Consider the following 16408-nt stretch of genomic DNA (forward strand, 5'->3'; position numbering starts at 1 on the left):
ACACTTAAGAAAACATGACCTTAAAGGTCTTTTTATCTTTATTTTTAAAGCACTGTTTTTGTTATGAAGCTCCTTTTGCTTTTTTCTCTTTAAAAATGACTTTGTACGATGTTTTGCTATAAATTAGACAATGGCCATTTTAGAAAGCAATTTTTACCATGGTCTGCTAGTCTCTGGCTACTTGGGGAAATGGTAAGGAACCTATTTACCAATAGATATTGATCACTTAGGAGTTTGTTGGAAGCCTGAAAGTGTTTACAAAAGGAAAAAAATTAAGAGACTGGGGTTTTTTTGGCATTGAAAAATAATGATCACAAACAAATCCACAAAAGCTTAGAGACAATTTCATGGCTTGCTGATGCCCAAGAAATTTGAAAGCACTTTCCTTTAAGGACACATTGTTGAAGGAAAACACAGCAGGTCCTTGGCAACATTATATGGCCTCTCTTTGGTCCTCCCCCCAAGTTCTCTGTACTACATTCTCCCTTAAACACCCATCTTCCCTTTTGGACTCCTGCTTTCTAATCTCTTTCTCCCTATTTCACAGGAAGGGGTTGTTGGTTGATTAATATTTTATTGTCATTTAATTTCCATTAATGTCCTACTTCTCCCAAGCGTTTTAATTTTTAAATCTGTTTCTACTAATTATTGAATGAAGGGCCTCATTTCCTTACTAGAATTTCATACAGCTGTGGGTACTATACTTCTAAGGAACTTTTGATTACATTCTTTTACTGTAATTCTCTTTAGTAAAAGTTAAATACAACAAATATAATTCATCTCTAGTTTTGAGATGATGAGATAAAGGTAGAGAGTAAGAGAGAAAAAGTATGGTTAGGGTTTTACGTCAGATAAAATTGTAAGCCAGACAATGGTTTCCTAAACTCTGCTGCACATTAGAATCCACCTGGGAAGCTGTTAAAACTCCTGAAATCTCAAATCACATACACCCCCTGTTAAATAAGAATATTTGGGGGTGGCAGCTGGGCATTAAAGATCTCTAGCTGATTGTAATGCTTGGGAACTAATTCTTGTAAGCAATTGATAAAACCTTTTTTTTTCTGGCTTTCTATTACTAGACTGGCTTCTTGAACAGAGGTAGATTTTACCATGTGTATAAGAGCTACAAAGATCTAATTGGCCTGTTTTGCGGGAGGCCTATTCCATATCCTTCCAACCTTGGTTAGTCAACAGAAGTACCAGGTCTAAAAACATTTGAAAGTCTGAAATATAGCAGTCCTTGAATGTCCTGAAATTCTAAATCCTATCGGAAATAGAAGAGAAGAGAGGCAGGGTAGACTATAGATCAGACCCACTCTCCAGGAAATACTAGACCAGAAACAAAGGCCCGTAGCTCAGCAATTTCAGTTTGATATTCAGACAAAGCTTGGGATATCCTGCTTCTCACCTGATGGAAAATCAAGTCATTTCAATATTTTCAGTTTGTAAGAACTTTGGTAAATCAGTATAATAAAAATAAAGCCTCTGAATTTTGGTAGTATATCATACTTCTCAAAGTACTTCAGTTTTTTTTTTTAACTTATTTGTACTCAAAGTAGTATGTTTGACTCACTGATTCATTTACTTAAATATTTATTTGCTAGGCACCGCCATATAATATAAAAAGCACAGTCCCTGACCTTCTGAACTTAAAATCAGAAATTAATCATAACAGTAATATAGAAGATTAGACTCCTAATTTTGCATCAAAATAAAAATAACGACATCACCAGTAGTAATGACTGTAGCTAAAACTCTGTCGAGCACTCACATAGTTTAGCTCTTGCTTCAGAACTTGAACCCAAGCAACCTGGCTCAACCACCATACGTACAGCTAAAAATTTATATCCATTTCAAATTTAGTGATATTTAGAATTCTTTTTTTTTCAATATCCTATGCTCTGATATTTTTTCCTTAAGTATTGAGTTTGTTTGTGTTATAGATACCCCACAGACAAGCGTTACTCATGTAACCCAACTGGAGCGAGATACCATTCTTGTATGCTTGGACTGTAAGTTTTTACTTATGTACATCTTATTTTTAATAATATTTCTTTATTTTGAAGTTTCCAAGTGACTTTTTTTCTCTCTCTAGGTTGTATAAAAATAGTAAATCTCCAAGGAAGATTAAAATCTAGCAGAAAATTATCATCAGAACTCACCTTTGATTTCCAGATTGAATCGATAGGTAAGTCGAAGTTTTGTGTGATTACATTATGAGCTGCTTAAAATAATTTATCTGGTAATTATCCAAAATTATAAAAATATATTACTAAGGACTCATTTTTTAGAATATAGGATATAATGAATATGAGATCAACATCAGTCTTTTACACAGTCTCTAAAAAAAGCTTAACTATGATATAATCTAAGTAATGTGTTCTTAATAGACTTGGCACTTTCAAAAGAAATAATTAAATATTCATAACATAGTTATGAATTTCCATTTCCTCCAGATTCCTGTAGTTTCTCTATAAGTACTTTAAAATTTAGTACTTAGTATATTCTGTTGTATTTTTGCTCTTATATTGGCTGATCAGAGAGTTTTAAGAAATATATGGAATTTCCCTCTTGCCATTCTTACATTTTGTTTCAAAAGTTTTTTCTGCAAAAACAAATTTCTTACAAAATGAGTATTCTAAGATGATTACATTCAGGAAAAATGAAGTGATCATACATGAGATAGTGCTAGGGAAAGTGAATGATAATTAATTTACTATTTAACTATACACAATTTTTCTGGTGTCTTTTATCAGTAAAATAAAGATGTGCATGTATATATGTTAGCGGAGGGAAAAGCAAAAGATAGTTCATTTGTCTTATTCCTGGTTCTGTTTTTACTCCTTCCTCCAACTCGAACATCTCTCTCCCACCAAGCAAATGCTGATGTTAATAAGAAGTCAGTTCTGAGGGACCATCTGCTCAAGATGTTAAAATGAAATCCATGTTTAAAAGCACATAAATAGCCAGAGTCAAAAACTACATAAACAGAACAGACACTCAAAAGAACCAGGAATAAGACAAATTAGCCTTGAAGCCAGCAGACTTGCTGGGCTCCTGAGTGAAAAAGGAGACTAAACATGTCCCACAAGAGGTAGGGGACCAGAGCCTGGCCCGTTGCTTGAGGTACCTACTAATCAGGACTCTGTCCACATAGGGCCTGATGGTTTTAGAGGTGATTTTTATCTGCTCTTAAGAGATAATCCCAATGCTATACCAACAATTTTAGATTGTAGAAAGAGAAGGAATGCTGAACAAATCAGTGTTTGACACCGATATTAAAATTAAACAAGATTAGATTAGTACAGAAAACAAAATTATCCAGTTTCATAAATATAAATTTTGAAAAATCTAAATAAAAGACAAGCAAATAGAATTTCACATCATCAAGTAGTGGACTTTATCCCAGGAAAACAAGGATGATTCAGCATCAGAAAATTTATTTATGTATATATGGCACATTAAAGTTAAAGTAAAAAGTCATGTAAATCTTCAGTGGATACACAAAAAACATTCAGTAAAATCAAGTCATTCATGATTTTAAAAAAGTAACTTCTTAGCAAATTAGGAATACGAGGAAATGTTCACCTAGGAAAACCTATTAAAATACCATGTTTAATGGTCAAACTAATTCCCATTAAGTGGAAAATGAGATAAGGATTGTTGCTATCACATTTCAACATTGTCTTATTAGACAAGAAAAGGGAACTAAGAGGATTAGAAAGAAGAAAGTAAAAGATCCTTTTTTACGGATTTTGATTGTCTGCATAGAGAATACAACTTATAGAACCAATAAGAGAAATCAGAGTTGCTAGATATGAGCAACACAATGAATAGCTTTCTGATACGCTAGTAATAATCTGTGAAATTTTGAATAGGAAAAAAGGTCTCATTGACAATGGTAATAAAATGTCTGTGTTAGGAATAAAGGTAATCAAAACACATTTAAGACCATTACCTAGAAAATTCTAAATTATTCTTTAAAAGCATAAAAGATTTGAACAAAACTACATTGTGTCCATGGATAGAAAGACTGACTATGAGAAAGATGTCAGTTCTTCACAAATAATGCACAAATTCAGTACATTTATAATAAAAGTCCCAATAAGATATTTTGTACCACTTGGTACGTGACCTTAAAATTCATATGAAAGAGCCAAAGGCCAAGAATAGTAAAAGAAATTTTGACAAATACTTGTCATACTCAGTTTTTAAACATACCGTAAAGCTATAGTGATTAAGATGGAATACTCTAAAAATATCTATTAAATATGTAAATATAAAAAGCAGAACTAAAATTTTTAGAAGGTACATACATCTGTGTCCTATTCCGTTTCTAAGTATCTACCCCAGAGAAAATTTTGCACATGTATTCAAGAAGTACAAGGATGTTCATTACAGAATCCTTTGTAATAACAAAAAATTAGAAACATTATTTGGTTCATTATACCAGACGTATGAAAGTTGAAAACATTCAATATAAAGTTTACACTGACAATGCAAACTTACTTTGTAGCAATAGTAAAAACATGCATGACACTGATAAATACTAAATTTATAAGAGTGGTTTTCTCAGAGAAAGGAAAGGCTGGAATGAGACTAGAGGATCGGGTGTACAGGGTTGCCAGCTGGATTCGTTTTTATTTAAAACAAGCAAATATGGCAAAACGTTAGTAGTTGAGAGTTGAATGATGGATACATGTGTTTTTTAATGCTATTATATTTTTCTATATGTTTGAAATATTTTAAAATACTGTCATTTTATCAATACAAAATTTCTATAACAAACATTTCAGAGAAATTTAATGTTTCTTTGCCAAAAAAGATGAATAAATTCTATATTGTTTTAATTTCAAAGGTAAAGATACCATATAAATAGGGAGTGACTGACATTCTTTATTAATTTAAATATTGCTATGCAAGATAAAGAGAGGGATGAAATGATGCTTATCAGTTGAACTTCTGTACTATTAACAGTAACTGAGCTGTTCTTGCCTGCTAGTTTGCCTTCAAGACAGTGTGCTAGCTTTCTGGAAACATGGAATGCAAGGTAGAAGTTTTAGATCTAATGAGGTAAGTCATCTAAAAATTATGTCCATTAAGTAGTCATGAAATAGTATCAAACATTCTACATCAAACAATTTTCTTTAACTTTGGAAAATTCCTGATTGATACAAGGACTACTTGATTTGCTAACTTTATTAATTTTAACTGTATTCAGTCTAGTGGTAAACTGATAACACGTACTTTATAGCCACTTTTCTCTCTCTTCACTCAGACAGTTTTACTGCATATTTTGAGTGCTTCCAGATAATTCTTCTATTCAGAATAAGAACTTTCTAATACTGCTAAAAGTGAGCCCACTCTGATTTTCTTTGAATTTTCCCAGACCATCTCCTGGAACAAGAATGCTGGTGCTAGCTCTCCGTGTCTTGAGGCACCTTTTCTACTTTGTATTTTAGAAATAAGGACCAATGCAGGCTATAAATAAAGGGTTCTACATCGCTCTTGAAGCCACTTTGCCTCCTATTTCCATTACCCTTATTCACTTGACATAAGATTCTTTGTCCGTTTTTCTTTTATTAATTACCTTATTACCTTCGTTTAACCTTTCATTGTATCTTCTGAGTCCTTCCTATCTTAATTTAACTCCAGGTGCTGCAACATACTCAGTTTAGTTCAACATTTACACCAAGAAGTGCTGGGGTTATAAACATGAATAAGTCATGGTACTTGTCTCTTGGAATATTGTAGGCAAGTAAAATCATCAAAAATTCTTCAGTATCCCAATCAGTCTCAGTAGGATAACTTTTATTTGAGCATTGGATGAAAAGAAAACCTTAGGTGCTTCAAGCAAGAAAATAGCCCATTTATGTTCTAAACTATCATTCATTAAGCTCAGAGCATGTCTTCTGATGAAGTAAACGATATAGCAGAGCGATCACAAGCATGGACACCTGGGTTCAAGTCTCTTCTCTGCTCTTTAGTAATTGTGTGACCTTGACATATCACTTAACTTCTCTTTGCTTATATTTTTTCATCTGTGAATTGAGGATAACAAAATAGTACTTTGTAGGTTTGTTAAGATTAAATGAAAGGAAGCATGTAATGTGCTCAGCACAATGCCTGGCCTATAGTAGGTATTCAAGAAAGGTAGCTGTTAATGTTTCTAGTAGTAATTCCCACAAGAGGGTCACTTCTCAGGAAGATGTTTTAAAATCACCTTAGGGAATCCAGCAGGGAGGTAAGAATAGTCAACAGCCAATAAACACTAGGCAGAGAAAGGCATCATAGGCAGGATATAAGAGGATGGTTTTAAAAAGAAAGAAAAGTTTGCCCCCCCAAAAGTCATCTGAGGGGCTTTTTCAAACTACACAGGCAGCCCTTACTGAATACAACCCCTCCAGAAATGTTAGGTCCTTCTAGTAGGCAAACCTCTGAATGCTGTGAAGATCAGCACAATGAGCCACTATTACTAGAGTGAGCACTTTGTATCACATGCAGGTGTGCTGGGTTATAAAAGAAGTGTTTCCAGAATAACTAATTGCAGAGTTACTAATGGAATAAATGTTAGTTTCAAAATCAAATTGTTTTTTCAGCCTACCAAATTTGGGGGAGAAGTTACTGCCATTTTAATTTGACATGTTTTGCATTCAGTTACCAGCCAATAAACAGTGGATTATTCTTTCTCCTGTAGACTTATTCCTAACTCCCCAACTGGTAATTAGTCACACTGAGGACTTCTTGGCAGTTACGTGTCATGAGAAAATATTTCAGGAGACTGGAGAAGAAATGGGCAAGAGAATTATCTATTGAGCACTTCTTTAGCTAGGCGTTAGACCCACTAATACTTATAAAAACAATACTACTGCAAGGTAGATATTTTCTATCCCATTTTGCAGAAGGCAAAATCATTTCCAACAAATACATACCTTGTACAATATCACAGCTATTAAGTGGGAGTACTGGGGTTCAAACTCAAGTCATAAGTGTGTCTCATCATACCACAGTGCAACCTTTTAAGTTAAAGGACCAGATCTAAGTGGCTTACTGCTGCAATAGCTTTGCTATTAGCATTAACATAACTGACAGAAGATTTCTGATAAATAAAATGGACTGAGTGTTTTGTTTTTAAATTTATCCCTTGAGTTCTATAATTTAACAAGTAAATGGTTTTCCTACTCATGTTTTATAATTCAAAACTAGCCACATTTTTTCTAGGCTAACAAATTGGAGCACCAAATATGCCAGTTTAACAAATTCACAGTCACACAGGGACCTATTTCCATCTTAAGAATTACCTTTCTTTTCCTTAGAGTTATAAATTAAACGCCCATATAAAATTTTATGCTTTTAATTTCAGAAATTATATTTTAATTGAACAGGTAACACAAGAAATTTCAGACAGCACAAGAATTTTCAGACTGCTTGGATCTGACAGGTATGAAGGGGGTTATATATTAAATACATAGTATTAAACATAGTGTTTTATAAATCCAGCATGAAACTGGTTTCTTTTTCAAGAGAATTGAAATTTCTTCAGCAAAATATTCAACATTATATTTTTCACACAATAAGTATTCACAATTCAAAGTTTTAAAGCCTTTGAGAATGTGCCTGATCTTCCAAGTACCAGGAATATATAGATCTGTCAGTAATAGTTTTGTATTAAAAATACTATCTAAAGCATGATTTATACTACAAGAGGAAATACTATATGCTAACAAACAAATTTTTCGATTTTAGTGCTAAATAGAACTTTGAGGTTCTATGCTGATTTACTTTCTGATTCTTGAAATACAAATTGTTTTCAGAATTTAGAATAAGAATTAAGTTCCCCCAAATTATTTCTAATACACATTCTCTCCCCGCCCCCACTCTTAGAACACTGGCCTAGAGGTGGGAGGGGGTGGGCAGCAAAATTACTTCCCAGAGCTGGAACTGGCTTTTTTTAATCATAGCGATTAAATGATTGCTGTCCACAAATCAAATAAGCAGCAATTATAGAGTCATATAATAAAGAAGCAATGGAAAATTTTTCTAGCATTAGTTTACAAGAATAACTTTGTTACATGTTTTGTTTGTTTGTTACTTTTAGGGTCGTGGTTTTGGAAAGTAGGCCAACTGATAACCCCACAGCAAATAGCAATCTGTACATCCTGGCGGGTCATGAAAACAGTTACTGAGAAATGTGCTTTGACACTTAACTATAGAAAGAAAGAACACTACCGCTGCAACATTAATGGATGCTTGAAGCTGTACAAAAGCTGCAGTAACTTGGCTTCAGTTACTTGTAATTTATTGTGGCATGAGACAAGATGGGGAAAATTTTTGTTTTAAGTGGTATGGATATATTTAGCATATTGAACCACACAAGTGCTTAATTCATTGTTATGTAATCTTTGTACATATAGGCAGTATTTTTCTGTGAAACTTCATATTGCTGAAGACATACACTAAGAATTTATGTAGATAATGTACTTTTATGAGATGTACAAGTAAGTGTCTTATCTGTACAGATGTAAATGTTGATAAAAAATGCGATTGGGTTAATATTTTAAGAATTCTTTAGTATATTCTTGGGTGTGGCTATATTACAAAATGGGATGCCGGCAATGAAACAGTACATTTAACACTATTGTATTTTTATTATATGTAATTTAGTAATATGAATATAAATCTTGTAACTTTTAAAACTGTAATGGAGGCTGTAATCATTTTATAATCTTGTTTTTAATTTTAATGCAAGTACACTGGTGTTTATATTTGCACAAAGTATTGATATGTGATGTATTAAGTCACAAAAGTAAGCTGTGACCTTGTCGATACACATCTGGCTCCACAACATCTTTTTAAAATGTATTTGGATTGTTTACTATGTGAAACAAACCAATTAACCACCTGTTGTAGTAACTGGTCTTTTTATATTTAAGCAGAATTCTGTAAGATTGCTTGTCTATGCTTAAAAATATCTTTGAAAAAATTTTGAATCACAGAATAGCGGTACCATGATGTAACACTGCAGTTGTCTGAATTACAGTATGCACAAAGAATAAATTAGCATTATTAAAGAGTCCACACTAAACATTTCATATAATCACATTGAAGAACTATAACATTCCGTAGAGTTAAGTGGTTCAAATTTCTAGTGGAATTTTTACTTTTGTTGGTCTTATGATCATTTTCATATTTCTTTTGATTTAGAGTATTAACACATGGCCAAAATAATTTAGTTACTACCTCATGTAAACAATACAATGGTTACTACACATCACAAGAACTTAGTTTTGGTTAAAGTCATTTTGATTGCTTTTTTTCCCAATGGAATATGTATGTATATACCAAGTTTTAGCAAAATGCACACTTTTGGCTCTTTTGGTATATGTCCTTTCTATTTTAATGTGAGTATATACACTAAGAACAAACTAAATTGTGATTTATGGTCTTCATTTATTTTAATTGATAATGCTTTTAAATATTTTCTGATTGTACATAGTGTAAAATAAACATGTTTTTTAACATGCTGTTGTATAGTAGCTTGTCATCTGGCTTAATCTATATATAGTAAAACTGAAGTATAGCTAGAAAAAACTTTTCTTAATTACTGTGCATTAAATCCTTAAATACCCATTCTGATCCCTCAGATCATGATTTTTTTTTTTTTTTTGAACTGTCATCTAACTTTCATAAGAGTAATATTCCCACATTTGAGAAAGGGACGTCTTAATAGAATCTTCAACTTCCTGATCAGGAAAATCAATTAAACATTCATAGTCTTTTGGTTAGAAAAGGTGTCGGCAAACTACATTCTTCAGCCCAATCCCATTCACCTATTTTTGTAAATAAAGTTTTATTGGAACACACTATGTATTCATTTACGTGTTGCCTATGACTGCTTTGGCACACAATTTGGCAGAATTGAGTGATTGCAAACAAAATTTGTATGGCCCACAGAGCCTAAAATATGTACTCGCTGACCCTTTATAGAAAAAGTTTGCGGACTCCTGAGTAAGAGAAAGGAAAGGAGACTGTTGGGAAATGTAATTCTGGAAGGAAGCAAGGGGAAGATTAGGTGAGAAGAACTGGAATGGGGGTGAAGAGGCACGATTTCTACTCGCCGATGCCACTTGCCTGTTGTGAGTTTGTATAATCTACTTGACTCTAGAACAGTTATCTAGAAATGTGACTTCTCAGTCATACATATGTTTAATCATAGCAGTTGTGTACATTTATCCCTTTCTCAACAAATACATCATAACCAATCTTAGCATTAATGACTGAATAATGACTTTTAACACATCTTTCCCAATATAACATTATCATCAATTTGTTGAAAAACAGACTCATGGAAAATATTTTCAAGAAATCAAGATTCTGTTTTGAGCATTTATTGACAAAGTTGTTGGTCCTTTTCCTGGGCCACTGCTTTTTCTAGTTTCTAAGTCCTGTAAGTTATAGAAAGGGTAACATCTCAAAAAAATCACATTTCATTGACAAGCACTTAGAAATATTTCTAGAAAACAAGGTATATACCTGATTGTATATTACCCATGGGCATTTTAAAAATACTGCTGGAATCAGTCTTTTGGGGTGAGGCCCAGAAACCTATATTTTTACAAAGTTGTACAACTAATTTTGATGTACATCCCTGTGTGAGAGCCACTGGCCAATACTGAATTTAAAGCAGTGTTGGTCCAAGGGTCACATGCCTCAGAAAAATAATCTGGTCAACACTGAATTTAAACCAGTGTGGTCCAAGGATCATGTGCCTCAGAAAAACAATCTTTAATGACACTTAAAAATACAAATTTTAGCCTCTACCCAATAACTTCTGATTAAGGATTTTTATTCATTCAAAAGGAAGACAGCCACTCAAATGTTTAAAACAATATTTTATCTTCATTGAAGTTCAAGCTGTCTTGTTAGCTGCTTTCTTAGACATTGGCGTTGAGAAGAATGAGAACAGCTGTTTTCTGGGCCTATTGGCATCATTCAGCTTGCAAGTGTGTTACTGATTTCATTAGAGAAATAACAGATACCAGTTTTCAGTATTAATAGAAGAAAGGGAAGTGTGTGCTTTCTAAAATAATGAGTAAACATTAAGTATTACTTAAGGGAATATAATAATAAGTGCCCAATGCATGTTTTTGTGTGCCAGGTGCTATTCTACATGGCTCACAGATTTTCCCACCGAAGCCCTGGAACAGCCTTAGTGAGGTAGGTATTGTTGGTACAGATTTACAAATGAAGAAACAGGCACAGAAAGGTTAAGTAACTTGCCTAAGAATGTGGCTAGTAAGTGGTAGGACTAGGAGTTGAACCTAGGTGCTTAACTACTGTGTGAAACTATCACACAGAATACATGCAGTATATCTACTACCCTCTAAAATCCACTCCAGCATTTTTCCCCACTGAAGTTATATTTATTTTCTCCAGGAAGGAGTTGGATTTCAAATTCTAATTTTCACTGCCTCTTTGCAACAAGAAAGTAATTTCCTGTCTTAATTTTTTGCTTTACCAGAAAGCGTTTTCCTTATTGAGAGCATTTTATATAAAAGGATTTGCATAAAATCAACTTTACAGTTAAGCTTATTAAATAAGTATGGTTATTTACAGTGTATCCAGAAACTTTTCAACCCTGGAGAAAATACGGAAAAGGCATCATTCCTAGTATGCAAGGGGCGCACTTGGATAAAAATTAGATACATTTTAAGAGGTTCAAAAGGCTGTGCCTACTTCTGCTTTGGGAAGCTGAAAGCCTATATAAACCGGTTGTTGATAGATAAATAGGAGGTTATCATATAAAGTGCAGGGGAAAGTCTGGGTAGGGAACTGTAGGCTAGGCTAAGGCGTGTGCAGAAATTCATGTTCAAGGATTAGTGACATTACATGCAGCTGAGTTTAGGGTGCCTGGAGCAGAGTAACAGTGAAGCAAGGGAACAAGGATGAGCCCAACTTTGAAGAGCCACCTGAGGAGAAAAGTAGCTCTAGTAGTCAATGGTTTTGCAAACTGCAGAGATCAAATACTGCATGAAGGTGAAAATAGGCAGTTGGGTTCATAAGGTGATCACTCATACCCTTACAGAAATTTTTCTATAGTATGATAAGGGCAGAAATGACATAGAAATGTGTAGCTATGAGATTATGTAGATTTGAGTATATCAGGAAGTCACTGGTTTTGTTTTCTAAAGATGTGAGGAGATGTCGGCATATCTCTAAGGAAATGGAGAATCAAAGGTAGATGAGAAAACAGGAGAGTCACCTCCGAGGTAAGAAGGGAAAGTATGAGCATCGTAAATCTGGGCGTGATGGAGAGCATTTCACTGATGCTAAACAAAGTATGTGCATGCTCATTAGCATATAGTATGTTTAAGTTCGTCCTGGGAATAAAAAGAGTAAATTTTGTCAAAAAATTATCTTTCCCAACTTACCCCCAAATAGAATTCATTACATTGCTTGACTTGCTTCCCCACTGGGTAACAAATATATCTCTTAATCTGTATCAGCCCCAGACACTAGTATAATGCTTGCTGAATTATGAAAATGGCAGCAAAGTACCACCGCTAATAACAGACAGCCTATCACAGAAAAGCCTACAAAAGTTTGCTGAAAAGCTATTTTAGCAATAAGGCAGGACCGAAGAGTAATAACTAATAATAGGATCTGACAATATTCAGAGGGTTTCCCAGGCAGGAAAACGGACTAATATTCAAGTCGACATGTATTTAGTGCCCTTGAGGCCTTGGAAAGGAACAGAATTTAGTATAATCACAGTGTTAATGGAAAAGTTTGTTTCCTGAGCGCCGCCTTTAGGGCACCTTAAAAGATTCTCAGAGGAGAAACTGCCGCTGCGTCCACACTGACGTTCTAGGCTCGGCCTGCGTTATCCACCTGGGTGATGAACCCCGGACGGGGCGTCTGCGGCGGGCGCCGGGGGACACCTCTCCGGAAGCAGCTGCCCCGCGCCGCCGGAGCGTCCGGTTGCCCGGGAGACGCCGCGGCGATTCCGCTCGGGAGTTGCGCCGGCGGTTGTCTGCGCAGAGCGACTCGCGCCGGAGCTGGCGCTGCTCGGGCCGCTGGAGACTGCATCACTGTTGCTTCCATCCGCGCCGTAAGTGCGGGTCCCCGCGAGGGGCCGGGTGGAATGGGGGCCCGCGCGCGAGTTTGATGGAGAGAGATGTCGTGTCTGGATGGGGGCTCGCAGATAAGGGAAAGCGGGGTGGCCTCTGGAGGGACAGGAAGGGGTGGGGGTGAGGGGCTAGAGGTGACAAATGGCTCCTGCTGGCCACACCACCGAGCCGGTGGGGCTCCCTGGTGGCTGGAGGTAGGTGCGGCTCTGGGGACGACGCTATGGTGGCAGCAGAGGAGGGAGCGGGAGGCGCATATGCGCTTTGGGAGACCCTTGTGTGGCGAAGCTAGACTACCATTAAATGAAGGGTCGAGACTAGTTTAGAGACCTGGAAATACAGTGATTTATGTGCTGTGTGTACACATGAAATGTGATGTTTTTAAACAAAATTAATTTATTGAATTATGTAAATTATGTGGTCTTCTAGTTTTTCTGGGGATGCTTTTAATTAATTCGATTGTAGTGTCACCAGGACAAGTTTATGCACAGTTGTATGTAATTTTGAAGTTCTGTTAATGCCGTATTAAAACATAGATGCAGAATGGGTTTTTAACCCATTTTCGTGGTCAGTTTTATTAAATATAAATACATTTGGTTGCATTGGAAACGGTAACAACAACGTAGCAAGCAGATTGTGACTTTCAGCCTGTAGAGTCCTTATTGGTCTAGCCTGTTCTTGAAAAAGTCTCCCCTTTCCTCACCCCCCATTCCTCACCCTCCATTCATAATGATACTGTTTACACGAGTTTCCTAGAAACTTTTAGATTAGGAAATTAATAAGTTTTTTCACCCCGTTTCCTCTCCCTTTCTTAATTTTGTTTTCATTGAGCTTGCTTGAGCCCCCAGGATCTGGTTGTGATACAGTCGTTGAAAATCTGCCTCCAAGTGTTTTCTCTTTTTTGTGTGCATCTTTTTGCAAATTTTTAAAGACTAAGGAAATTAAACAGAAAAATTTCAAAGAATTTAATGATCCACTCAAGTATCTATCTCTGACTTTCTATGTTCAACAATGGGCCCAAGGCTATACCTGTTTTTGCTTTTGTGCACAAAACTTCATGAACCTAACAGTCAAACATCTGGTAAATTCTGAAGTCAGGAGGCCTGTAGCCAAGATATGTATGTATGTATGAATGTATGTATGTATGTATGTATGTATGTATGTATGTATGTATGTATGTGTGTATGTATGTGTGTGTGTGTGTGTGAGAGAGAGAGAGAGAATACAGCTTCAAATTGAAGGTCACTAATGACCATGGAAATATATTCAACCAACTGCATCTATACCTATATCACTGTTTCATCTTGATCTCCTGCCCAAGTACTATATTAACAATCAAAATGTAATTATTACCTTTGCTTAAAAAAAAGAAAGTTGTTATATATATTTAGTGAAAAGGTTAGAGGATAAAATTATGGTAGATTGAGCACCTACTATGTACCAGACAATGTATTAACGATGCTAGTCAGGTATAAAAAAATTATATGTAAAAGGAATAGGGAAAATTGTTAACACTGTGTGCAGAGAACGAGCCTGCCTTTGGGGATTGCAAAGGGCTAAGCAGAAAAGACATTTGAGTTGAACTGCAAAGAGGAAGAGGATTTCTGGGTCCTACCTTCCAAGCAGTGGTATAAACAGAGACTTGAGACCTGAAAATGTTTAGGGAAGGATCTGAGAAGCAATGTGGGAAAGGTACAGTGGGAGCAGGGTGCAAAGGACTGTAAATATCATATACAGTTGGAACTTTATTCTGTGGCATTAGAGTCCCTAAGACATTTTTGAGGAAGGATGATATCTGATTATATCGATATTTGAGAAAAATGTGTTTGGTGTAAAAAAGTAAACATGCAAGGAAAAAAATGTTAAGACACTTTAGTCCAACTGTATACGGCTTTTGAGAGTAAGTTGCAGACATCAGTCATGTCTCTTTATCTTTAAATAGTTCAATGTATATTCTTTAAGAACGAGGATATTTTCTTACATAACCACAGTACAGATTACCAAAATCAGGAAATTTAATATGTCAATATTTAGATTTCACCAATTACCCCAGAATTATTCCTTACAGGCCCCTTCACCTTCCCTCCCCCCAGCCCCCCCATTTAAAGGTCATACACTGCATTTCATTTTTACATTTCTTTAGTCTCCTTCTGTCTGGAATAGTATTCTGACCTTTGTCTTTCATGGCCTTGACATTTTTTTTTAAGAACACAGGACAGTTGTTTGTAGGAATGCTCCTCAGTTTGGTTTTGTCACCTGTCTCCTGATGATTACATTCAGACTTTGCATTTGGGGCAAAAATATCACAGAGGAGATGCAGTGTCCTTCTCAGTGTCTCATTTGCCTTTTCTAGACCTTTTATGCAAATGAAATCACAATATGTGGGATTTTTGTGTCTGGCTTCTTTCACATAGCATTATGTTTTTAGGTTTTGGGTTATTTTTTCTGTTCATCACATTATAGCATGTATCAGTAGTTCCTGAATAGTATTTCATTTCATGTATATTCACTCATCAGTCGATGGATATTTAAAGGCTGTTAAAAGTAATGGTACCGTGGACATTTACATACATATCTTTGTGTAGACATTTTTTAAAATTTTTTCTGGGTAGATACCAAAGAATTCCTATTTACGTCTAACTTTTATGTTAAATTTATGTTTAACTTTTAAGAAATTGACAAACTTCTCCTTTGGGGCTGTGCCATTTTACATTCTCACCATTAATGTTGAATTTCTGTATAACTTTATCAACACTACATATTGTCAAGCTTTTGGATTGTAGCCATTCTAGTGCATTGTGGTTTTAATTTACATTTCCCTAAGGACTAATAGCATTCTTTCATGTGCTTATTAGACATTTGTATATCTTCTTTAGTGAAATCTCTATTTAAATCTTTTGTCCATTATTAAATTGGGTTGCTTGATTTTATGTACTTTATGTTATAAGAGTACTTTATGTATGTGCTGGATACAAACCCTTTGTCAGGTATATAATTTTCTAATATTTTTCTTTAGTCTGTGGCTCATCTTTTCGTTTTCTTAATGGAACAAATTTTTTTTGAGGAGCAAAACATTTTAATTTTGATGAATTTCATTTTATCAATTTTTTCTTTTATGGATTATGCTTTTGGTGTCATGTCTTAGAAATACTTGCCTGAGTTTTCAAAGATTTTTGTTTTTACTATGTTTATTTCTAGAAGCTTTAGCTCTTATATTTTGGTTGGCGATTCATTTTGAATTATTTGTGATATATTGTGCGAGGTTGGTATCTGAATTTTTT

At 35.0% G+C, this 16408-nt stretch overlaps 2 protein-coding genes across 6 annotated transcripts in view; both read left to right on the top strand.

Moving 5' to 3' along the window:
* MAP4K3 (mitogen-activated protein kinase kinase kinase kinase 3) overlaps positions 1-9630 on the top strand; it is a 141889-nt gene extending 132259 nt beyond the window's left edge. For 2 of the 5 annotated variants that reach the window (XM_023531335.1, XM_023531334.1), the window contains 5 exons: positions 1944-2012; positions 2096-2188; positions 5003-5073; positions 7386-7441; positions 8099-9073. In XM_023531335.1, coding sequence (XP_023387103.1) covers positions 1944-2012; positions 2096-2188; positions 5003-5073; positions 7386-7441; positions 8099-8186 — 377 coding nt within the window. In that variant the 3' untranslated portion in view covers positions 8187-9073. Of the gene's footprint in view, positions 1-1943; positions 2013-2095; positions 2189-4977; positions 5074-7385; positions 7442-8098 lie in introns of all 5 variants that reach the window. The other 3 variants (XR_002780689.1, XM_011361372.2, XM_011361373.1) reach the window with 3 other exon arrangements.
* Positions 9631-12528: 2898 nt separating this feature from the next.
* CDKL4 (cyclin dependent kinase like 4) overlaps positions 12529-16408 on the top strand; it is a 32933-nt gene continuing 29053 nt past the window's right edge. The window contains exon 1 of the mRNA XM_011361375.2: positions 12529-13111. The gene's annotated coding sequence lies outside the window, so the exon portion shown is untranslated. The remainder of the gene's footprint in view (positions 13112-16408) is intronic.

The sequence above is a fragment of the Pteropus vampyrus genome, unplaced genomic scaffold (genome assembly GCF_000151845.1).
Source record: "Pteropus vampyrus isolate Shadow unplaced genomic scaffold, Pvam_2.0 Scaffold66, whole genome shotgun sequence".
NCBI classification, from domain to species: Eukaryota; Metazoa; Chordata; class Mammalia; order Chiroptera; family Pteropodidae; genus Pteropus; species Pteropus vampyrus.